At 52.8% G+C, this 22580-nt stretch overlaps 4 protein-coding genes across 5 annotated transcripts in view; 3 read left to right on the plus strand and 1 right to left on the minus strand.

The window, feature by feature from the left end:
- The first annotated feature begins 131 nt into the window (after positions 1–131).
- Positions 132–6869, plus strand: LOC117641783 (helix-loop-helix protein 1). The gene is made up of 3 exons (XM_034379413.1): positions 132–389; positions 5542–5629; positions 5928–6869. The coding sequence occupies exons 2-3, from the start codon at positions 5556–5558 to the stop codon at positions 6211–6213; spliced, it is 360 nt and encodes a 119-aa protein (XP_034235304.1). The 5' UTR covers positions 132–389; positions 5542–5555; the 3' UTR covers positions 6214–6869.
- Positions 6870–7005: 136 nt separating this feature from the next.
- Positions 7006–8630, minus strand: LOC117641776 (zinc finger protein 239-like). The gene is made up of 2 exons (XM_034379400.1): positions 8438–8630; positions 7006–8316 (listed from the first exon to the last, which is right to left on the minus strand). The coding sequence occupies exon 2, from the start codon at positions 8312–8314 to the stop codon at positions 7235–7237; it is 1080 nt and encodes a 359-aa protein (XP_034235291.1). The 5' UTR covers positions 8315–8316; positions 8438–8630; the 3' UTR covers positions 7006–7234.
- Positions 8631–10428: 1798 nt separating this feature from the next.
- Positions 10429–15397, plus strand: LOC117644846 (cyclin-dependent kinase 12-like). 2 transcript variants are annotated; one of them, XM_034384504.1, is made up of 7 exons: positions 10429–10578; positions 10719–10805; positions 10883–12663; positions 12767–13075; positions 13162–13213; positions 13292–14274; positions 14357–15397. In XM_034384504.1, exons 3-7 carry the CDS (start codon positions 10975–10977, stop codon positions 15074–15076), a joined length of 3753 nt encoding a protein of 1250 aa, XP_034240395.1. In that variant the 5' UTR covers positions 10429–10578; positions 10719–10805; positions 10883–10974; the 3' UTR covers positions 15077–15397. The 2 variants fall into 2 exon arrangements, with proteins under 2 accessions (XP_034240395.1, XP_034240387.1); XM_034384496.1 differs by having other exon boundaries at positions 10719–10801.
- An 845-nt stretch (positions 15398–16242) lies between these two features.
- The window catches only part of LOC117644857 (dual specificity tyrosine-phosphorylation-regulated kinase 1B), a 50472-nt gene continuing 44134 nt past the window's right edge, over positions 16243–22580 (plus strand). The window contains exon 1 of the mRNA XM_034384520.1: positions 16243–17302. Within this exon, the coding sequence (XP_034240411.1) occupies positions 17071–17302 (232 nt within the window). The 5' untranslated portion in view covers positions 16243–17070. The remainder of the gene's footprint in view (positions 17303–22580) is intronic.

The following is a 22580-nucleotide window of genomic DNA, read 5'->3' on the forward strand; positions in this document are numbered from 1 at the left end:
AGCTCCACCTGCTGCCCAGCACCCCGCCCACCCCTCCGCACCCTCCCTCCGCGCCACCCCCTCCCCCTCCGCCTTCCCGCCGAGGACACTTGCAGCCTCCGCGCCGCTCGCGGGTGCAGTCCATTCTCGCGCCTCCTGGACCGAGCACCGCGTCGACCCGCGGACTCCGGCCTCCTTCTTGGAGCCCTTGACGTTCACCTCCCAGTTGTCAGCACCATCAGTCACCATTGACTACCAAGGCCAGGACTCGTCGGACTTCTCCGCGACGTCGACAGAAGCCTACGACCAGTACTTCCACCACCATGGGCCTCCCGACTTCGTGACGCCCAGCCTGCGTCGCGGCGAGCTTGGCCAGGACGGGGCCCTGCTGCAACTCCAGAGCGACTCGAGTGAGTACCTGCAGGTCAACTCGGTTTTTATCTTCGAAATTTGCGAAAACACGCGCGATGGGTCTCCGTGCGCAGGCGCGAACGAAGGGGTCGATACAAGCCGTGGTGCTTTTCGTATTTGAATTTACGAGACAAGTTCTTGACAGTAAATGCGTGTGTAGTTCTCCTGGATTCGCACAAATAGTATTTTTCCGCAATCGGTTGCTTTCCCCCCTGGAATAAACGGACGGCCGTTGGCGACGCACAGTGGGCCAGAAGACTGGCAGAGGCGATCGAAATCCCGGACAGGTTTTGAGCTGCCGAGTCGCTCAATAGGACTCGAACCGAACGTGTGACCCCCACCTATGGATTCGTCGTTCGAAGAGCTATCCATTGGTGGGATCACACGTTCGGTTCGAGTCATTTTTAGCGACTCTGGAGATGGAAACGCGTAGAGTTTCGGCACCTTGGCTGGTCGTCTGGCCCACTGTGCGACGTGTACGACGCCCGAGGCGTCGTTCGTTGTTCCTTCCTCACGGGACCAGATTGTCCGGATTGCTGCGGTGCAGCCAATACGAGTCAATCAGCGTTAACTGCGGCCCCGGGGGCGAGGGCCAGGGCCAGGGCCAGGACGGCCGGGGAGCCGCCAGGACAACCCTTTTCTCGGAACGCGCGAGAAGGGCTGCGGCCGCTTCGGGCGGCACCCTTGGATTATGCATGGAGGAGTCCCCATGGGCTGCATAAAGCCCGGTTTGCGGACGACGAGTGTGGTGCTGCTCCGTTCAAACGAATGCCCCTGACTCGGCCGGCCAGCGGCGCCGCGGCCACGGCATGGGATTCAGCTTTCCGTCGGCCTTCGCATGCCGTTGCCGATAGGCGAAAGATTAGCTAGGTTGGTAATCAACATCATCCAATGAAATGACAACCATACTTTCGGGGATTCAATCACTTTTGACCATTTTTGCGAGACCACTGCTCCCAAACTATCAGCGGTCAAAGCCTTCCCGAGGCGGGGCATAAAAGAGTAGTGTCTTCAGAATAGTAAGTTGACCGCAACTAAATTGGATGCGGTGACCGCTCAAAGTCAGCAAAAACGGCGATTTTCTGAAATTCATTCACTTTTTGACCATTTTTGCGAGACCACTGCTCCCAAACTATCAGCGGTCAAAGCCTTCCCGAGGCGGGGCATAAAAGAGTAGGGTCTTCAGAATAGTAAGGCGTCGAGGGAGGCCTTTGACCGCAACTAAATTGGATGCGGTGACCGCTCAAAGTCAGCAAAAACGGCGATTTTCTGAAATTCATTCACTTTTTGACCATTTTTGCGAGACCACTGCTCCCAAACTATCAGCGGTCAAAGCCTTCCCGAGGAGGGGCATAAAAGAGTAGGATCTTCAGAATAGTAAGGCGTCGAGGGAGGCCTTTGACCGCAACTAAATTTGACGCAGTGACCGCTCAAAGTCAGCAAAAACGGCGATTTTCTGAAATTCATTCACTTTTTGACCATTTTTGCGAGACCACTGCTCCCAAACTATCAGCGGTCAAAGCCTTCCCGAGGCGGGGCATGAAAGAGTAGGGTCTTCAGAATAGTAAGGCGTCGAGGGAGTCCTTTGACCGCAACTAAATTTGACGCAGTGGCTGCCCAAAGTCACCAATATTGAATTTCCGACACTTTAACAGCATTCCGAGGTCGGCGCTCAAATAATCCCCAATATTTCCCACTAATCAAAATAATAACCTCCTATAATCAGTGATAAATAATAAAATAATCAAAAGAAATTACATGTAATCATACTCTAAATATAATGAGTGTACATGAAAATCTTGAGTTGGTTACCCCTTGGTTTGGGCTGACTTTGGGTGGCCACTGCACTGTGCGCGTCCAAACGCTTGTCGTCATTCGCGCTCCCTAAGCGTGAGGACGGTCGTCTCTTTCATGCCCTGCCTCGGGCATGCGATTGCCAAAACCCGTTTGGGAGCAGTGGCGCCACAAAGTTGGTCAAAAAACGGGAGGCGTTTTAAAACTACTGAATCAAACTTTCCGGCATGTTGATTGGGGGAAACTGCTGCGCACGACAGTGGTCGAGACGCGGCGGGCCGGTGGGCCGCCCGACAAGGGAGAGGCGCGAAAACAAGGCCAATAAAAAGTGCATTACTGCAAATAGCCAATCGTGCACCAACTGCACCTGCAGGGCGATCGGCCCGCTGCACCGCCCTGCACCGCCCTCCCGCACATGTCACCCGAGGAGGACGACGACGACCCCCGAGGGACGGCGGCGCGGCGCAGCGCAGCGGGGAGGCGGGGAGGCGTCCGCGGCGCGGTCTCGCTGATCCCCGGGACTGCGCGGCGCTACGCGGCGCGAGAGAGAAAGAGAGCCGCGGGGGAGTGCGTCCAGGAACGCGGAGGCTGGCGGAGGCTGGCGGAGGCGACGCGGCCTCCAAGGGGCAGCCGAGGACCACGTCGTAAATTACCGGCGGCCGATCGAGCAGAGAGGCGGAAAAAGGGGAAGCCAACTGTTTTGACACAGTTTTGGGGGAGATGGCGATGTAACTCGCGAACGCGACGAGCATTACTGTCGCGGAAACGTGAAAAATAAATGAGGTACCGCCACAGCACTGCGAACATCGGGGGAGCGCAGCACAGTGGGCCAGAAGGCCGGTGAAGGCGGTCAAAATCCAGGACGTGTGTAGAGCTCCAGGGTCGCTGAACAGGACTCGAACCGAAGGTGTGACCCCACCGATGGATTGCTCTCCGAACGAGGAATCCATTGGTGGGATCACACGTTCGGTTCGAGTCCTGTTTAGCGACTCTGGAGCGCGAAACGCGTCTGGATCCGAGTTTTGGCCGCCTGCGCCGGTCTTCAGGCCCACTGTAAATGCACCCCCTGCAAGGTGAACGACTGGCAGCCACCGCGTAATGGAGTTCGGCAACCCTTCCGCGCAACAACCCTCTCTGTGATGAACCCGAATGAACCTGTCGCGGACGGCGACGGCGACACAATCAATTTCACGACCGACCGGCGCGGCGCGCGCGGCAGCTCATCTTGTCCCCCTTGAGCGTGGCGGCCAGTCAGGCGGCACGGCTAGTGCGCGGCCGTCGAGACCCGCGGGCCGCGAAGCCTGGACATTCCATCGCGGACGCTGGAGGTGCCGGAGGCTGCTTCTCACGCCGGGGTCGTCTATTTACCCCGCGACGGCGAAAACAGCAATTACACTCGATTCCACGGCGGGCGCGGAGCGCGGAGCTGGCTGCATCTGTTGCTGGTGCGTTTTATTATTATAATCTGACCCGCCGCGCCCCGCCGCCTCCCTGGCCGACACCCTCGAAGCGCGCGTCCGATCGGTCACCTCGCCGGGGAGTGTGCCGGGAGGGTGACGGCGTGGCGGGGCGGGCCGTCAAGCAGATGGGGGTTTGTGTGGTGAGTGTAATCGTCGCGGGTCGCGCCGCCGATTGAAAGTTGACGAGTGCGTGATGCTGATGAGGGGAAGCGGAGGCCGTCGCTTTCGTCATTCTTTTTTCGCCAAGTCGCATCGCAAGATGAAGATGGAAGTCGGATGGTGGTGCAGAAAAAGAGGAGCGCTCTTGAAAATGCACCGCCCGGAGGCTCCACATCGTGTCCCACCTGGGACAAACGCACGCGCCGAAGGGTGTCTCCGCCCACGGCCCACGGCCCCACGGCCCACGGCCCCACGCCCACGGCCCACGGCCCCACGGCCCCACGGCCCCACGGCCCCACGGCCCCACGGCCCCACGGCCCCACCCCATCGCCACTTTGAGCCCGCCGACCGCGGCCACATATCAGAAGCCCGTCACTTGCCGCCAACGGATGTGTCATGTTTACGACGGCGAGGCGACGGAGGCAACCTCCAGGACCTCCAGACGGTGCGGCGCCGCGGCGCGTAAAGCGGTAAAGCGCGCACGGGGTATCGACGACCCGATAACCGCGTCGTTATACGGTCACGCGCAGCGCGCTGCTCCTTGTCCCTGAAACGGTTTCAACAACCCGCCGACTCGACGCGTCGTCGCGCACCCCGCGGTAAACGGCTTAGCCCGCCCCTCCACGCCAATTAGCCAATCAGAGGGCGAGGCGGGGGCGAGGAGGGAGGGGGTCGGAAAGAAAGACAAGACGGCCGAGTGGCTCCAGCCAAGGCACGGCCAAGGTGGGATGATAGGATTAGCGCGGAGAGCACACCATTGCCTGTTTGGCCAGCTCGTTACAACCCCTTCGCAGCCACCGCCACGCGCCACGTCGGCGTCGGAGAGGGAAACAATCGGATTCGGCTGTTGGGCGCTATTTGGTGGGTTTTGCGCCTTTCGACGCCTTTCCCCGCTACTTCCGGCTCTACAGCCCCCAGAGGCCCAGAGGCTGCCCCGGGGCCGCAGCCTTCTGCTTTCCTTGGCCCGGCCGTCTGCCTGCTCGGTCTGCGCGGCGAGCAAACACTCGGTCTGCACTGCAGCAGCGGACTCCGAGCAATGCTCTCGTCGTTCCGTCTCTGTCGCACTCTTGAGGCGTTCCGTGTGGTTGTGAGAGAGACAGAGCTCTGCGCACGGCACCCCTGCCTGCGTGCGGGCGAACGACGAGTACTACGAGGACGGCGAGTGCATGACGGCGATGCGAGGCGCGCGTGACGCACGCCACGACCTGCGCGTCAAGCGGGTCCGAAAGAGCCGCCTCGCCGCTCTGTCTCTGTCGCACTCACAGTGCGTCTCGTGAGGGTGCGACGACGCAGGCAGAGCCGGCAGAGCGGCCCGCCATGGGGTTGCCTACCCACTTGCGGCAGGGGCCCGTCGCCTCCCTGTCCCGAGAGACCAGGGCTCTGCACTAGTGCACTGGAGGGACGGGACGGAGACGGCGAGAGGCGGCGGGCGGGCCAGCGCGGCCAGCGCGGCCAGCTCCAGGCCGACCCCTGACTCTGTAATCCCTGGAAAATAATGGCCGGGTGTTTGTTGGTGTCGGTGCGATCCAGCTTGGCGAGGCAAGGTGCCATTGATTCAAAGCGGGCTGGGTTAGCGGGCCGGCTTAGAGGCAAAGGCAGGGAGGGGTGCAAAGTGGCCGTGTTTTGTGTGCGTGTTTTTTTAAGGCGGGATCAAAGCGTGCCCGCTGCATGTGCGCGAGGCGCTTGGCGTCCTGGGCGTCCGGGGCTAATGTGGCCTTGCTGGGCGTTTGTGTTGCAGATTCGCTCGTCGAGATGAACCACCACCACGGGGACATGCTGCCGGCCGACTCGACGAGGGACATCTGCGGGATCATGCCCAGGAAGAGGTGAGTGGGACCGGAGCACAGTGGGCCAGAAGGCAGGTGGAGGCGGCTAAAATTCTGGACCCGTTTTGAGCTCCAGAGTCGCTAAACAGGCCTCGAACCAAACGTGTGACCCCACCAATGGATTCCTCGTTCGGAGAGGTGGGGTCACACGCTCGGTTCGAGTCCTGTTTAGCGACTCTGGAGTTCGAAACGCGTCCAGAATTTTGGTCGCCGCCACCGGTCTTCTGCTCCACTTTAGGGCGGTCGGGCTGCCTACCCAGCAGGCGCTGATTGGTTGATTGGGGGTTGCTGTTCGCAGGGACCGCGGAAGCCTCCAGGACTGCGGCCTCGGTGGCGGCGGCGGGGGCGTGTCGGGGCTGCCGCTGAGCCGGGAGGAGCGACGCCGCCGACGCCGCGCCACCCTCAAGTACCGCACGGCGCACGCGACGCGAGAGCGGGTGCGCGTCGAGGCCTTCAACGTGGCCTTCAGCGACCTGCGCCGTCTGCTGCCCACGCTGCCGCCCGACAAGAAGCTGTCCAAGATCGAGATCCTCCGGCTGGCCATCTGCTACATTGCGTACCTGAATCACGTGCTGGAAGCATGACCCTCGCCCGACGCCCCCGAGGGCACATACCCGCCACCAATGTCCTTCGAGGACTACGGCGGGGGCGTCGACTGCTACATGTACTAGGCCCAGTGTCTCACTGGCGCCGCACTGCCCGCTCTGCCGACGGGTCAGTCTTGAGTCTCGTGGAACGTCCTGGACTTCCCCCACGAACTCTCACACCAGGGCCGCCCTTCATTTGGGGCGAGCCTTCTGTAAATAGAAACGGGTGCCGCAAAAATGGCTTTGTGGATTAGGTTCTTGCATCATCGTCATAGCTGTAACAGGTCTCTAAGACCTTCCCTACAGCCGTCTTAAAAATGGAAATGTTGATTTGGGTTGGGTAGTTCTATGACATGGTATGAGTTTATCATACCAAGAAATGTTGATTTGGGTGGGGTAGTTCTATTACAGGGCATGAGTTTATCATAACAATAGTATATATCCACAGTCAAATATATTTACATGTTAACTTTTGTTGTAATGCTGCTCTTTGTGATTTTGTTCTATTTTCTAGTCAATTAAGTTAAGTATAGGGTAGTTGGGTGAAACTAAACCTGGGGTCGTATAAAAATTAATTGTAGAAAAAAATTGATGTTTAAGTGTAGATAAATATTGAGCAGAAATTTCTCAAATACACATTGACTTTGTTTTAAGGTACTCAAAAAAATTTCAATGTTGGAATTTTAAGTTTAGATGAGTTAACTTTTATTTTAAAGCCAGATAGGGCCTTGTTATTGTGATATTAGTGTTGGGTATCAATTTTTCCTCAAAATACAAGACTAAGTAAACTTATTATTCCATCATATAGTTTTAATTAACATACAAAACATCACTCACAAAAAAAGAAGATGTACACTCAACAGCCTACAACAAAAATTAAACTTCTGTTTGTTCAAGTACATAACTGTTTCACTTTTTCCTAGGTGGGAGAGGAAAACTATGTATAAAATTTGTAAATAACATTGTAAATGACTTACTTTAAATCAGTACTATTTCCTAAGTTCCATAGAAAAGTCAGTCAATTCTGAGTAACACTTTTTGACTTAGACTGCTTGCCTTCTGAATGTGTTCTCCAATGAATAGTAAGAGTACTAGCTTTGTTAAATCCAGCTTGGCATATATCACATCTGTATTTCAGCTCTCCAGAATGTGTTGCACAATGAGATTTTAAATTGCTTGCAGTTGTGAACTCCGCCGCACACTCTTTGCAAACAAATGGCTTTTCCCCTGAATGAATGCGATAGTGAACTTTGAGAGTACCTCCTTGAGAAAACCTTGCGCCACATTCACTACACACATATGGTTTTTCACCCGTATGTATGCGATCATGGACTTTGAGATCACGAGCTGTTAAGAATGTAGCAGAACACTGTGAGCACTTGAATGGTCTCTCGCCCTTATGATACATGAGATGTAGCTTGAAATTACTAGGAGTACTGAAGGAAGCATTGCACTGCGGGCACTTGTGTGGCCTTTCACCGGTATGCACACGTAAGTGCACCTTCAAAGTGCCGACCTGAGTAAAGGTAGCTCCACAGTCTTCACATTTATATGGTCTTTCACCCGTGTGAGTCCTAGTGTGAATTTTCAGATCTCTACTTGAAACAAATGAAGCCATACACTCAGTGCATTTAAATGAACGAGCTGTTACATGATATTTGACATGCCGCTTAAGATGAACAGAAGATGGAAATGACTTGCTACAGATTGGACATTTGAGGTCACATTCTAAGGGCTCAGGCTCCTGCATGGAACTTTGCTCTTGTTCACCATTTTCAACAGGAGAAATACTACCTTGCGTTTGATTATTACAAAATAATTGTGTTTCGTCATTATTAATTTGGCTTTCTTGAAATTCTGTTTCACTTTTCATTGCAGTAAGGCTATTGCTTGTGACCTCATTTTGCATCCCAGTGCTGATACCCATGTCAAAACTCGTAAAATTACTTTCCACATTGGCAGCATCTCCTTTAGAACCAAGAGCAGGGCACTTGGGTTCACGAGGCAGATTCAAGTTGGTGAACGGTCCTTTGCCAGGACCTGCTTCAGACGTGCTTTGCTTCAGATGTGGTTGGGACGAGTCGAAGCTGAATGCCATAGCTGTAATTAAATTCAAGCACGAAAATCAGCACACCGAGTATTTTGGCAGGATAGTCATAGTCATATGTCCTGCAGGACATAAGATGTAAACAAAGCAGGGTTAACAAAATCATTGTAATACCTCCTGTTTCTGCAGGTTTGGACTGATTTGAAACATGAAGTATGATGTTCTCAGACACTGGAAGTGAGTCCTAGCATGATTCGCTTCCTCCTAAGAACAAAAATTAGGTATTTATATACGTTTTTTAGACAATCAATAAACGCCCCCGTCTCTCTGCAGCGTCTGCAGCGCAGCAGCCCAAGCAGCAGCAGCCGGTGGGGAGGGGGGGGAGGCTTCAGTCACTTGTTCTGCCGCGCTCAGAAGCGCCAAATTCGAAACCAGCGGAGTGGGAGACACAGGGACACAGGGACTCCCTGACAGGGAGCCAGGGAGCACGCGAGGCGAGGCTGGCAGGGGTGGCAGGGGTGGCAGGGGAGGCGCAAAGGGACGAAAAGAGCCCCTTCTGGCGACGCCGACAGAGACTCGAAAACCCAATTGATCGCCTGGAAACACAGCTGTGCCCCCGGCCCGCGCGGGTCGGCCTCCACCCCCCACTACCCCCAACTGCCTACCCCCGCATCACACCCACCCCCAACATGCCCAACATCCCCAACCTAGAGACCCTAGAGACCTCAACCCCATGCCGAGAGGCTGCTTTCAATGAGAAATCGAAAGTCGGCACTTGAGTGCGCAGGTCGGAGGCACTCACGCCTCGTTCCCTCAACTAATAACTTTGATGAATAACAAAATTGAAATCGACTCAAGTTGATGATGACCTCCAAAACACGTCGGGTTCCTCGGCTCCTTGAAATTGCCTACATTCAGGGGACAACATACAGCGCTGCGGCACGGACATAATGCGAACTACTGATATGGCGGGAGATTTTGAACTTGGAACATATCAAACAAGGTTTGGGAAGTGAATTTTGATCCGTATGACCTAAATTTCAATGAAGATGCTTCCCATGATTAAATATTGTGGCCTAAAGTTGATCCCAGGCACATGATTGACTACTTTTTGGTGTTCCCAAGAGCTCGGGTTGGGGTGGTCCGACTAAAGCTTTCTCGACATCTTTTATTTTAGACCTAATGTTTTTTCTTGAATTATTGATTGACTATTTTTGTGTTTTGTGATCACTGATCATGTTAACCTAATGTTTCATTAGAACTTCAATGTTACTTCTTCTTGAACAATTGAGTGAAAACTTATTTATGCAGCTCCTTTTTTCTTTGACTTTTTGTACGCAAATAAAGTGAAAAATTAATGTTTAAAATTTTTATTAATTAAATCTTAATATATACTAACAAATCGTTCACTTGCATGCCCTTATTATCACAGTTAAGAGAGAATTATGGCTGTAGTGTCGATTTCTTTATGAACTGTGATAAGGGCGAGCAAGTGAACGACTGGTTAGTATATATTAAGATTTAATTACTACAAATTTTAAACAAAGGTGAGGAACATTAATTTTTCACTTCATTTGCGTACAAAAAGTCAAAGAAAAAAGGAGCTGCATAAATAAGTTTTCACTCAATTGTTCAAGAAGAAGTAACATTGAAGTTCTAATGAAACATTAGGTTAACATGATCAGTGATCACAAAACACAAAAATAGTCAATCAATAATTCAAGAAAAAACATTAGGTCTAAAATAAAAGATGTCGAGAAAGCTTTAGTCGGACCACCCCAACCCGAGCTCTTGGGAACACCAAAAAGTAGTCAATCATGTGCCTGGGATCAACTTTAGGCCACAATATTTAATCATGGGAAGCATCTTCATTGAAATTTAGGTCACACGGATCAAAATTCACTTCCCAAACCTTGTTTGAAATGTTCCAAGTTCAAAATCTCCCGCCATATCAGTAGTTCGCATTATGTCCGTGAGGTAGCGCCACGGGTCGCCGATGTTAGCAGCAGGCCAGAGGAAGCTAGAATACCAGATAGTCTCGCTCGGGTATAGACACCAGCGGGCCCAATGATTGGCTGGAGGCAACCCCTTGTCACCCCCTCCACCACCCCCACCCCCCGGACTCCGGACCGATCACCGACTCGGCGGCCTGCTCGGCTCGGCGGCCTGCTCGGCTCGGCGGCTCAGCGGAAGGCGGAGCACGTCTGTTTATGAAATGCAGTTTGCTTCACAAGTTCTCTTAAATAAATTTCTTTAGGTTAATTTTGTTCTCTGTCGCACCTTTTCGTCGCTACCTTTTTGTATTTTTACTATTGGTGAGATATTTTCAAGGATGCACTTATCTCTGATTCTGCGGCAGCGGTGTCCAAATATTGTCGCGCGGTGTATGGTAGTGTGTTTTGGAGGTTATGATTCTTTAGTCATGTATTTATTTCGATTTTTGATTTGTTGACAGTATCTTCGTAGATCCAAGTCGGTTCCAAGGGTCGAACTAAGTTACTAGACGATCGGTTTTGGCGATTAATTTTTATTTCTTGTGTATGTAAGAGGAGCCTTGAATTTGTTTTTCTCTAAAGACAATTAATCTTTTAGTTATTAATTTTCACTCTTTACTTTCAGTTTTGGCAGTATTATGAACTTGTTTATCTGAGTTATTCATCATTAAAATCTGAGATTCATTCATTCAGCGATCTTATCTGTATATTTTGTTGATGCCACAAGATGAGATGGATCCTAGGGACTCTGATATAGTCTTTCTTGAAGAAGTCAATTGCAGTAAAAGTGAAGGCAATGCAGGGAATGCGATTCAGTCTAATGGAAACCCTCTCAAGGATGAAATCATATCGTCCTGTAATGGTGACGACATCCACGAAGATGTTCCCGACTTTGATGATTTGGAGGTGCTAGATTGTTGGGAAGAAGTGGAAGAAAGCAATGAAGAAACTGAGGATATTGAACCTTCCAAAGAAAAAAGGGAGGAGCCTGTTCAGAAAAAGGGAAGTGAAGTCAACCCCCCTATAAGTAAAAAAACGGAGGAACCCAGCAAAACTTCAAAAGCCGATAAGGCTGCAACAGTAAACAAATTGACATCTCCAGAGAATCCCAAGACAGCCTCTTATAATAGCTTAAAAGCAACAGAACCTGATGTTGAAAAAGCTTCTGACAAGAAGGTGAAAGACTCTGCAAACAATGCCTCAGTCAAATGTTCTTCAAACAAGACAAAAGATGGAGAAAAAGTTAATGTTAAGAATGTTCATCAAGAATCAAAAAAGAATAGCTCTCCCACCTTTACATCTAATGCCCATCAGAGTAGTGCAATAGAACCTGATAAATCATCCTCAAGATCTCATGAAAGTTCTAAAGATAAACAGACATCTCAGAAAAAATCTAATGATAAGGATTTGTGTAGATCTAGCCCTAATCTTCCAAAAGATCCAACTGAAACTAAGGTTGACAGGTTTTTAAAAGAAATGGCTCTTCAGCATCCTCATATAGTCAGTTTAAATGAAACACCTCATGATGAAAAATTACTTGATGCTATCAGCAGTGATTCAAGTAAGCATTCAAGTATTGTGAGTCCGCCAGGGGTGGACCCTTTTGATCTTCCCCCTGGAGTTGATATGGATCAAGTAGCCCAAGACACAGGAACGTCTCTTTTGCTTAATGCAATCAGACAATCCCAGACACAGCCAGGTAGGGGAAACCAAGAAGAATATCGACAATTACCCAAGGAAGGTGCAGACTCATCAAAAGTAATAAGCAGAGTTAAAGAGGGAAGAAGCAGATCACCATATTCCAAAAATCATCATAAAAGTAAAATGGAGAGAGCTGTTGGATCACCTGTGAGTTCCCGTGAATCGTTTTCTCTATCTCCTACACCGTCTCCAAGATCTCGTCGGTTGTCACCATCTTCTGTTCAATACCCAAGAGTACCTCCAACTTTTAATTACATGGTTTCAAATATGGATCCAGGATACTCAGAAAGACCATATCCACCTCCTTTAATTGAAAGAAATAGGTATCATAGATCTCCAGTTAGAGATCCACGTGACCTGTCAAGATCCTTGTCCAGAGAACGGTCACGTCATCGATCACGATCAAGGTCTTGGTCTAGAGGTAGAACGTTTGTAAGACGCAGGTCCCGGTCCAGACACCGCTATTCCTCTAAAGAAGAACACTTTCGAAGGTATCGTAGAAGCTCATCAAATACTAGATCACCGACCCGAAGAATGAGATCTAGGTCTCGCTCTCAGTCTCGCTCCCAATCTCGCCATCAATATAGGAATAAAAGATCGCCTTTGTGGGATGATGAACAAAGATCAAAAAGACCTCGCTTATCTAGGTCTATTTCAAGAAGTCGGTCTCCATGGAAATCTCATGCGGAGTCTTTATCAAATGAGGTAAATAGTAATAATATAAACAATGATGATGTAAACCATATTAGTTATTTTATTTATGATTGTTTCTGCACAATATATCTTTTGCCTTTGTTTTATCTTCTAGTGGCATACAAACTATTCGGATGGCAATAGAAATACCCTTGTAGATGAGGAAGTCAAGTTGGAACATGACATGGCTCGATTTATTGCAACCAATATTGCTGCTACAGGCCTGCGGCCTCCTGTTAGTAATGTAACAGGTTGGTTTGAGACTGAAGTCAAACCACATGATAAACCATCCAATAGTCAAGCTATTCCAGGACCTCCTCCAGATATAATTGACCATGGTATGCCTCTCCCACCCCCTCCACCAGATATATCTGAATTGATGACTCCTGAAGAGATCAAGGAAACAAAGAGTCAGCGAGAAATGGTAATGGAACAAGCTATACTACATGTAAATCATAATGTTAAAAAACTTAATTTTAATATTTTTATATTTATAACAATCATTTACAGAGCCCAGTTCCAGCTGTGAGTCTATCGAGTCTTTTGGAATCTGCTGTCACAGGTTTGGGAATCAACAATTACAATAGTGTCTTAATAAGCATAATTTCGTGTTTCTAATTTTATTTATTCTTTCTTGTAGGTTTTCCTGAAAAAGTGATTTTAGATCGCTGCCAAGATGCTATAATGAAGCTCCATGATGTGAGCATTAAGCCTGGTCGCTTTGCTGTTATTTCAACTATAAAAGTACCACAGGCTAATCCTTCATCCACATTTCAACCATGGCAATCTGTACTCAATCGGTCTCTTGCCAGTAAAATTCATTTTACCTATAGCAAATTACCTGAACAGCCAGTCTATTGGAAACCTAAACCAATTCCAATAAGAACAGCATCCTTGCCTGGCAAAGAGGCACTGCCAGGTTCTTCTAGTCATTCACTCAAAATCCCAGTTCCTTCTACGGTTGACATGGATCGCTCTGCTTTGTTAGAAAAGATATTCTTGCTCACAAGAGAATTGCAGGAAGTCCGTCGAGTGCTTGACAGTCGATGTACTACCAAAAAGCATGTTGCAGTGCAGGCGTGTTTTGTAAATTATTGTGATAGTTGTGGAATTGAAATAGAATCTATGTTGGCTGATGAAGGACAACCTCAACAAGAAGGTAGCTCCTTTGGTGCATCCTGCTTCCAACCCAATAGTTCCTTAGTACATGAACCAACAAGGCAACCTGTGATGGAGTATGATTCTTCATGGCATCAAGTTCCTCTGCCTGTGCCAGCTCCACAGCCAGTGAGACAACCTCAACCAGTGCCAGCTTCAGAGCCAGTTAGACAACCTCCGCCAGTTCCAACTCTGCAGTCATTGAGACCTTCTCAGCCTGTGCCAGCTCCTCTTCTGGTGCCGCCACCACCACAGATGGCTCCTAATTCTGATTTGAAGCAGAGTAACCCTCAGACCTCTGGGTTGTTGATCTCAAATCCTTCTGGTTCATCACTTCTTGGCCCACCTCCCACTGTGGGACCTAGTCAAACAGTAAACTGGTGTTTGACTGAGCAGCCTGGACCTTCATCTGGTGTTGGTGGTGCTATGTCATTGCAGAGTCATGTTCCTTTCAGCACTACAGGGGTAAGATTGTGTTTGTGTGTGCCACTTGCTGCATGTGTGGCCTTTTTGTACAAATGTGTGCTAAAATGCATTTTTTTTACAGCTGCAGTCGGAAACAAATCAGTTAGTGAATCAAACCGAACCCATTCCTGCTTTGATGTCTTTAGAAGGTGGGGCTAAGAAGATGACCAAGAACAAAACTGAACCTGCACAGACGGCAGCGCCTCTTCCACCCACACTGAAGCCGAAAGTGAAAATAATGGCTCCAGAAGATTATGACGTTACCAAATACCAAATGGTGGGTGATGAACACATGTTTGATCTCATTTCTTACCTTTGTAGTGTTGGAAAACAGATCAACTATAATCCAAAATTTGTTGCCCATGGATTGAGCATTGACAACTTACTCAAAAACGTCATTGGTGCTGGGCAAAAGCAGGCACCAGTAATATTATTCTTCGGAATGTATGATGGAAACTATAATGCAAAAACTCTGTGTAAGTTTAAACAGTTAGTTGGCTTTTTAAAAAATCGGTGTAGTCATTTGGTGCTGATAGAACCACCACCAATACCAAGATATGCTTCAAAGTGCAGACCTGCCTGGAATTCTTTTAACACCCTAGAACAGGATTACTCGCCCTTCAAAAGTGAAAATGTGAGTCTTGTAAGAACAATGTCATTTTTACTCTCAAATTCTGGCGCACCAAACAGGGCACTCTTTGCTGGTGCTCAACGTGTGGGTACGGATGGACTAAAACTTATAGCAGAAGAGCTTGAAAAAGTGATACTTGCAGCAAAAAACAGGCAGAATCAGTCGAGTTAACTAGCAGAGCAAATTTCTGTTCTCTTCTTTTAGCTTCTGCTGAAACAAGAACCTAAAAGAGTGTATTTGAAAAATTATAAAAGCTCAAACCAACAAATGCATATATAGCAGCAAACTACTGTATAATATATTTTTTTTTTGCAGGACTATTTGCTGGTTATTAAATTGCTTAAATTGATTTTTTGTCCTCGCTATGTTTGGTTTCAACTTTAAGATAAATAGTAAAATAGTTTGTCATCATTATGGGCACTGTTTGTTTATGTCTTCTATGTCACTCATATCGTGACTGTCTTCTTCAAAAAAGCTCAGCTAAAAGATCATCTACAAGACTGATCAAATCATCTCTGCACATAAATCCTGCTCATCAAATATTACAGGTCCTTGTATTTCGTCTAACTGTTCAGAAAATCATTAAGATTGTGCATCAGTTTTAAAAGAATTTCAATTACCGTAGATAACCGATAAATGTGTACATTTTATTCTATTTAAATGTCTATGTACACATGTATTGAGTATCTAACAATGAAGCGAGTCTGATCCACTTACAAATTTTTAAAAAGACTTTATTATGATTTAATCATAATAATTTTGTATATAGGCAATGGAAGAGCCATCCAATGTGGGTAGAATGAGTTTTTTTCCCCCAGTTTTGCAAAGATTGCATGTCAAGAAAATTTATTGTATTGTTTTATGTTTGGAAAACAAATTTTCCAATTGTGTTTGTTCCATCAATAAAATATGATGAAATCAGTTGACAATGTTAGAGTGGTTTTATATTTAATTCCTATTCTAAAAACTTGTCCATTTTTTAGGCAATAGGCAACAGAACTTCTGCATGTAGTGAAATGAAACCTAAAGTCTCGCCACTTCGGAGACACATGTGGTTCGGACATCTTCGTATTTTCTATCCTTTCAATGTACCTCTTCCCTTCTACTCTCTGCGTTACCCCTTTGCTTGCATAGCAACCGATACGAAACGCGCTGCTTTTGGCGCACCAATGCCAAGTCTCGGCTCATCATTCACTGGGGGACGAGCGGTCAACTTCCCTTGTAAACAGCGTAGCCATTGGTCTAGAGGCTGAGCAAGTGACGTCACAAGATGAAATAAGCCAATCGCCTTGAGTGATGGAGGTTGTTTTCATTAGGACGCGCAGACGCTATCTATGGATATAAGTAAAGTTTATTAAGTGAAGCGTATACCGATTCAAGTGAGAGAGGGACAAATTTCACTCGCGGTAGCCATTCAAAGAGAAAATTTTGGACTCCGTCCAGCGGCAGTCTGACGACACGACGCGAGCAGAGCGAGTCTCGAGCCTTGGGGACGGGCCGCTTGAGGGCGCCACCGACTCGGCCGTTGCAAACCACGCCAGACCAGGTTCAGTTCCGTTGCTGCGTCTGCCATGTTTTGATCGGATTATTGCTGGGGTCGCAGCCAAAACGTCGTATTTGCGTGTTTTCCGAATTTCTCGGTGTGTGCGAAGTGCTGACGATATGAACCGACTCGGTAACTAAATTCGGTGCACCATGAAGTGTCAATACTCCGACCCAAAGTTATTTCACGTGACCAAAACAGTGCCGTACAGGCTACGAAAAATTCCAAACCTCTATCTCAAGTTTTCTAAACGCAAGAACTCAATTTGCCAGTGTATATGGTGACGACTTGAAGTGAAACTCGGCTTAAATGCCTTTGTGACGATGTCAGTGCCGCAGTAAGGCGTGTTTTCCGTGTAATGGTCGGTGCTGGTGTTGGTGTTTACATGGATACCTGGTTGTTGTTATTGTGGATGTGCTAAGCCGTGTGGATCTTCGCCGTGTTGGATGCAGTGTTCAAGTGGTTCAGTGTTTGCCTGACTTGAAGCGTCTGGCCAGTGTCGTCGATTTTGTGCCCCGAGCCTTGAGCCTTCCGTGCGCGGATCGCGGAATCGCGAGTGAAGTGAGAGGCTCGTAGTGGTGGATGGTGCCCTGGTACCGTGGTGAGGTTAGGCAGTGACTCGATGGTGCTTTTGAGTTCGGACGTGTCGACACCGACTCGCTCGTCAGCCTGCGTGGCGATGGACTGCACCTCCGTGGCGGCGGCGATGGTGCCGCACCCCATGAAGCAGCGGGGCGAGCGGGGCGAGCCGGCTGGAGGCAACACAGTGTCTGGCGGAGTGTCTGCGGCGCCGTCGTCCTGGCACCACCACAAACATGAGCAGCTCATGCTCCTAGAGAAGCAGAAGACTAAAGGTGAGTGTTTTGGACGGCTCTGTCTTGCTGTCATGATGGCAGTGCAGTGTCCAGTGCATGCTGTTTGTTTACGCTGTCCCACCCCCCTCTCAATCAGCTGGTGAAGCGAGACGTGATGTGGTAGCTGGCTGTCGTGGTCAGTGGTTTGGGGATGCTTGTCGTTGTTTGGCTTGCTGCTAAGGTTTCTTCCCGTTGTTATGTTTGTAGCCCTGTGTAAAATTTAATTTTTTCTCCCATGTTCTTGGCTGTTAACTCAATTTCACTGCTGTGAGGTACTGCTTGTAATATTAATCAGTGAGCCCAGCTGGCCAGAAACAATGCTGTGGTTGCTACAAATGTGCTTGTACCTTCATTGTTGACATTGGTTGCTAATAAGCGCAATGCTCATAGAGGAGGTTGCAATCAGTGAAGCGAGCGCAAGGTCTGTCAGATTGGGTGAACTTTTCCGTATTAATGGTGATACTGGCAGTTTGCAGCCGCTTATTGTTATTTAATGTCTAACATGGATGTTTTAAAGTGTATATCTGTACCTGTTTTGCATGTCTAAAATAAGTTTGACTGATCTTAAATTATGAGAGAGTATCACTTGACAATCTACAAATCTGGTGAGCTGTCATGATGCTAATGGTGCCTGGTTGCCTGGTTTCAAGGAATTAATCTGGATGTGGTCCTGGGACCGGGTGCATGCCAAAAGGGCCCTCTTGGTGGAACTGTTTGCAATATTTGAAAGTGGAACCTTTCATTGCTTGTGTCTGAAAGGTTCCTCATTTTGGTACAAACAGTCCGCCCCTTCTCTCATACCCTATGTAGATGAATCAATGCTTCGGCCGGTAAAGGGCGATAGCGAAGCCCTGCCACTGCGAAAAGCATTGAAAAACTGATCGGTTTCTATGTTTAGCCTTTCCTGTCCTGCTGTGTCTCAGTCCACTGTAGCAATGCCAGCAGGCATGCTAGTGCCAACGGCGAGACCTCATTACTAGCCTCTTTTCAGATTCGAACACGAACGGCGAATGGAATGCGATTCAATCATCACTGTCGACGCGTATTGGGATGGCGCTGCAAGTGCACATCTGTGCCGCCTGGTCCGCGCGGCCCGCCGCCGTACTGCGCCTTGCTCCACATATTAGGCCGCCCCGCCCCGCCCCGCCCCGCCATGCATCGCCGTGCCGCGTCCTTGATCTGTCAGGGGAGATGCTTTGGCGCGGCGCGGGCTGCGGCCGTGCCCCGCTAGGCCGTGGCAGGCCGTGGCACCAGGAAGTGCTGCTCGCCCTCCCCGCTCCGCCCCTCCATGCGCACACGTGACCCCGCACCCCGCACGTCCCCCTTTATCGCCCCGCACCCCGAATTGTCTTTTTCATCTCGCCGGGCCGCCGGGCAGCGATAAGGGGAGCGCCGCACCGGCCAGGAAAAGCCGGGAAAGCGGTGCGAGAATGGTTCCGGGGACGCAGGAAACTCGTCCGTCCGACCGGCCTTGGGGAAAGGCCCACCGCCCCGCGTTGTCATCATCGAGGGTCGCGCTCCCGCCATCGCTGTTTCATTTCACCTTTGTGTTTTTTCGGCCCGTGGCCCTGTGGGTCGAGGCGAGGGCCTAGTGCCCCTTTTCCTCTGCAGCTGTGCAAAGCCAGCCGTCGAAAGTGGCGCCTGTCCGCCCGCCCGCCGGGCTGGCCCGCGCGTCGCGGTTCGCGGTCCTTGTTTTGCCGAGCGCGGTGTTTGCCTGGGATGATGCGCGGGCCCGGCGGCCTGGGCCTAGCCCGTTGGCGCGGACGGGCCGGACGCGTTCGAGTGTTTTCCGTCAACAAACTGCGCGCCGGCCGGGCCGCGGGCCCGCCGGGCAGCACACTGATTCCGAGAGTCGTTTTCGTCGCCCTGTCTCTCTCGCACTCATAGGCTTTCCCTAGAGGTGCGAGAGAGACGGAGCGACGAAAACGACTCTGCCCTGTGTACGGGGCGGCTCGAGGCACAACAAGGGGCCGAAGTGAGCAGTCGCGGCGCAAATCGCGGCGCAAATCCGACCCGAGCGTCACCGCACTGTGCGAAAAAACCACAGTGAATCCCGTTAATTTTTTTGCCGGGATTTACTGTAGTTCAGAACACAGGATTTACCGTGCCTGGCTACAGTATCTACTGTACCTGGTACAGGATATTCCGTACTCCACTCCTGTGGTACAGTAAATCCCGTAGAAAGTACAGTAGATCCTGTTAAAAAAGTACAGTAAATCCTGTACTCTGAACTACAGTGACCGCTGTACTAATCACTACAGGATTTACTGTGATTTTTTCCCACAGTGCGGCCGGGGGCCGGGGCCTCTCTGCGGCCGGGGCGCCGCTGGTGGCTCGCTGGCCGGCTGCGAGGCGGGACGCGACGCGACGCGATGGGACGGGACGGGACGGTCTCTAGCGAGGGCCCCAGCCTGCCCGGCCTGCCTTCCCGGCCCCGCGCGCCGCGTGCATACTGCATGCATGACCGGCATGGGCTGGACGGCGCGTGGCGCGGCGTAGCGGGGCGAGCGGAGCGTCCCACATGCTGCATACTTGTCCCGTCCCGTCCCCGCGGCCTGCACGCTGCAGGCCGGGCTGCATAGCTAGTCGCTGCACTGCACTGCCAAGTCGGCTGGGGCTCGCAGCTTCCTGCGCGGCGGCAGCGGCCCGGCTGGTGACTCAAGCTGCATCCGGTGCCCCCGCGCCGCGCCGCGCCGCGCCCCGGCCGACAGGTCAGCTGATGCCGCCGCCAGCCGGCACCGCGCGGTGGCCTGGCTGGCTGTCCGTCTGTCCGGCCGGTGGCGTGCAGGCCGTGCAGGCCGTGCAGCAGGCGCGTGGGACGCGGGGCAGCGCGGCGCTCACGCACGCGACACGCACGCGACACGCCCCTCGCGATGCCCCTTGCTTGCCGCTCGCCAGGGCCCCGAGGCCGCGAGGTCGCGAACCTGGCGGCGTTGCGCGGCGCCTAGCAACGGCGCGTTGCGGTCCCCGCCGGTCCCCGGTCTCGACCGCCCCGACACGTAGCTGGCGGATTTTCAAGTTATCGTGGGACCGCGCGGCCGCCCGCCCAGCGCCCGCCCGCCGGCGGCGGCGGAAAGTGAGAGTGTTGCCATGCGCGCCGCTGCCCCGGTGCCGCTGCCGCTAGTGTAACGCGTCCCCACGGCCCTCGCGGCGTCGCGCTCGTGACGGAGTGACGCCGGGACATGTGACGCGGAAATGCGCGCCGGCGTCGCGGCGGCACGGTCGCGACGGGGGGCGGCGCCGGGGTTGGCTCTGTCTGGACACGCCGCGCCTTCGCCTTGCCTTTCGTCCGATAGGTACGGCGGTACGGCGGCACGGCGCGCTATTTCAAGCCGATGCGCTCGGCGGCGTGGCGTGGCACGGCCGTGGCATGGCGCCTCCTGCCTGCCGTCCTGCCGTCGCCGTCGTCGCCGCCCGGCAACAGCCGCATCGCGACGCCGTGCGGCCGTGGCGCCGCGACGCCGCCACGCGCCGCCACGCCCTTGTGCGAAGGTCACTGTAAATATTGCGGTGCAGGCGGTGCGTCGCCGAGGATGCAGCGGCGGGGCGGCGGGGCGCCGGGCCGGCGAAGGCGGAGCGCAGTGCCGTGCTACGCAGTGCGCGTCTTGATATAGCCCCGGCGCCGATCTGCGGCCGTGCCTCCTTGGCCTGCGCTAGGAATAAACCGCGCCTTAGCGCCCACGACTGTCTGTGCGCGGCGCGGTGCGGCGGCGGCGGCGGCCTGGGGCGCTCGGGACGTTGTCCCCGGCTGCAGCGTCGTCCTGCCGCCCCCTTCCCCGTCCCAAATACCGACGACTTCCTCCTCCTCCTCCTCGCGCCGCTTAGCGCGGTAGGCGAGCCGGGAGAGCCCCCCTGCGGCCTGCACCACGGCCTGCACCATGGCCTGCACCATGGCCTGCACGCGGCTTCCTGCAGCCCTCGGAAGGGCGCGTGGCGGCGGGGCGCGGCGGGAGAGCGCCGGGTGGGCAGGCCAGCCCGCCGCGCGTGGCTGTTCGGCGGGGCTGCCTACCCTCTGGCTCGCGGGCGCCGAGGCTGGCTGGCTGTCTGGGTGGTTGCCGCCGGGTACCGCGCCGAAAACTGAAACTCAAGAGCCAGGCGCATCGTACGATTAACCGGCCGCCCACAAATTTGACTCAAACACGATTTGTCGACCTTTTGACTAACGTGGCAATGCTGCTCCCAAACCAAGGTGGTTAATCCGCACCCTTACGAAGGAATGCGTTCTCCCTCGGCAAAGCAGTATTTTTAATGCTTCCTCTAGCATGCCTGGTCGACGCAGCGGGCTGTCGCCGGCCGGCTGGCGCGCTGGCACGCTGGCGGACTTTGCGGGACGCGGTCGGGATTTGCCTGGACGTGGACGGGAAGGGGCGGGGCGGGGCGGGGCGGGGCGGGGCGGGGCGGGGCGCTTAGCGGCCTTGCGGCCGCGGGTTGGGTCCCCGCCGGAGCCGGCTCGGCACCGCGTGCGTGTCGTCTGGCTGCGTGCCGCGTGCTGCGTGCCGGCCTCGGAGACGTGCTGGGCGAGCGCGGCGAGGGGGTGGCTTGATGCTTGATGCATCACCGCTCTGTAGCACCGGCGTCGGGTCACGACCTTTAATCCCCAACCCCTCTCCGCACTCTGCCTTTTCTCTTTTGACATAAAGCTGGCGATTTTTCACGAAGCAGCAGCAGCGCGCGGGGCTTGGCTCGTCCGCCGCGCCCCCGTCGCGACCTCTACCCCCCCCCCCCCCCCAGCGGACTTCCCCGCGTCCGCCGCCACTTCCTGACGGGCGGCTGGGCCCCGGCCGGGCCGCTGTCGCGCTGTCGAGGGGGGTCGTCACTGGGTAATGGAAGTTGGAGGCCGGCCGCCCCGGCCGCGGTGCGTGTGCAACAGCGCAGTGGTGTACCTGTGGCCGATGGCCGCCGACGGCCGAGGGGTTTGGCGGTGTGAAATGTGATATTGGACGCGCCGCCCCCGCTCCGCCCGCGCGCGCCGCCCCCGCCCTGCGGCTGGGTCGATTGTATATTTAGCCCGGCGCGGCGGCGTGCGGCGCGCTCAGGTGGGCCGGTCCAGGCGGGACGCTGGGGGACGCGTGTGGGGACGCGTGCGGGGACGCGTGCGGGGACGCGTGCGGGGACGCGTGCGGGGACGCGTGCGGGGACGCGTGCGGGGACGCGTGCGGGGACGCGTGCGGGGACGCGTGCGGGGACGCGGCACGCGTGCGGGGACGCGTGCGGGGACGCGTGTGGGACGCGTGGGGGACGCGTGGGGGACGCGTTTGGGGACGCGTGTGGGGACGCG

This window comes from Thrips palmi, unplaced genomic scaffold, assembly GCF_012932325.1.
Source record: "Thrips palmi isolate BJ-2018 unplaced genomic scaffold, TpBJ-2018v1 HiC_scaffold_1, whole genome shotgun sequence".
Taxonomy (NCBI): domain Eukaryota; kingdom Metazoa; phylum Arthropoda; class Insecta; order Thysanoptera; family Thripidae; genus Thrips; species Thrips palmi.

Bases quoted from the DNA above. Each gene is read 5' to 3' on its own strand.
- LOC117644846 (XM_034384504.1), top strand. From the start codon at position 10,975: ATGCCACAAGATGAGATGGATCCTAGGGACTCTGATATAGTCTTTCTT. The intron at 12,664-12,766 runs GTAAATAGTAAT...TTTATCTTCTAG, and splicing joins CGGAGTCTTTATCAAATGAG to TGGCATACAAACTATTCGGA. The intron at 13,214-13,291 runs GTTTGGGAATCA...TCTTTCTTGTAG, and splicing joins TTTGGAATCTGCTGTCACAG to GTTTTCCTGAAAAAGTGATT.
- LOC117641783 (XM_034379413.1), top strand. From the start codon at position 5,556: ATGAACCACCACCACGGGGACATGCTGCCGGCCGACTCGACGAGGGAC. The intron at 5,630-5,927 runs GTGAGTGGGACC...TGCTGTTCGCAG, and splicing joins GGGATCATGCCCAGGAAGAG to GGACCGCGGAAGCCTCCAGG.
- LOC117641776 (XM_034379400.1), bottom strand. From the start codon at position 8,314: ATGGCATTCAGCTTCGACTCGTCCCAACCACATCTGAAGCAAAGCACG.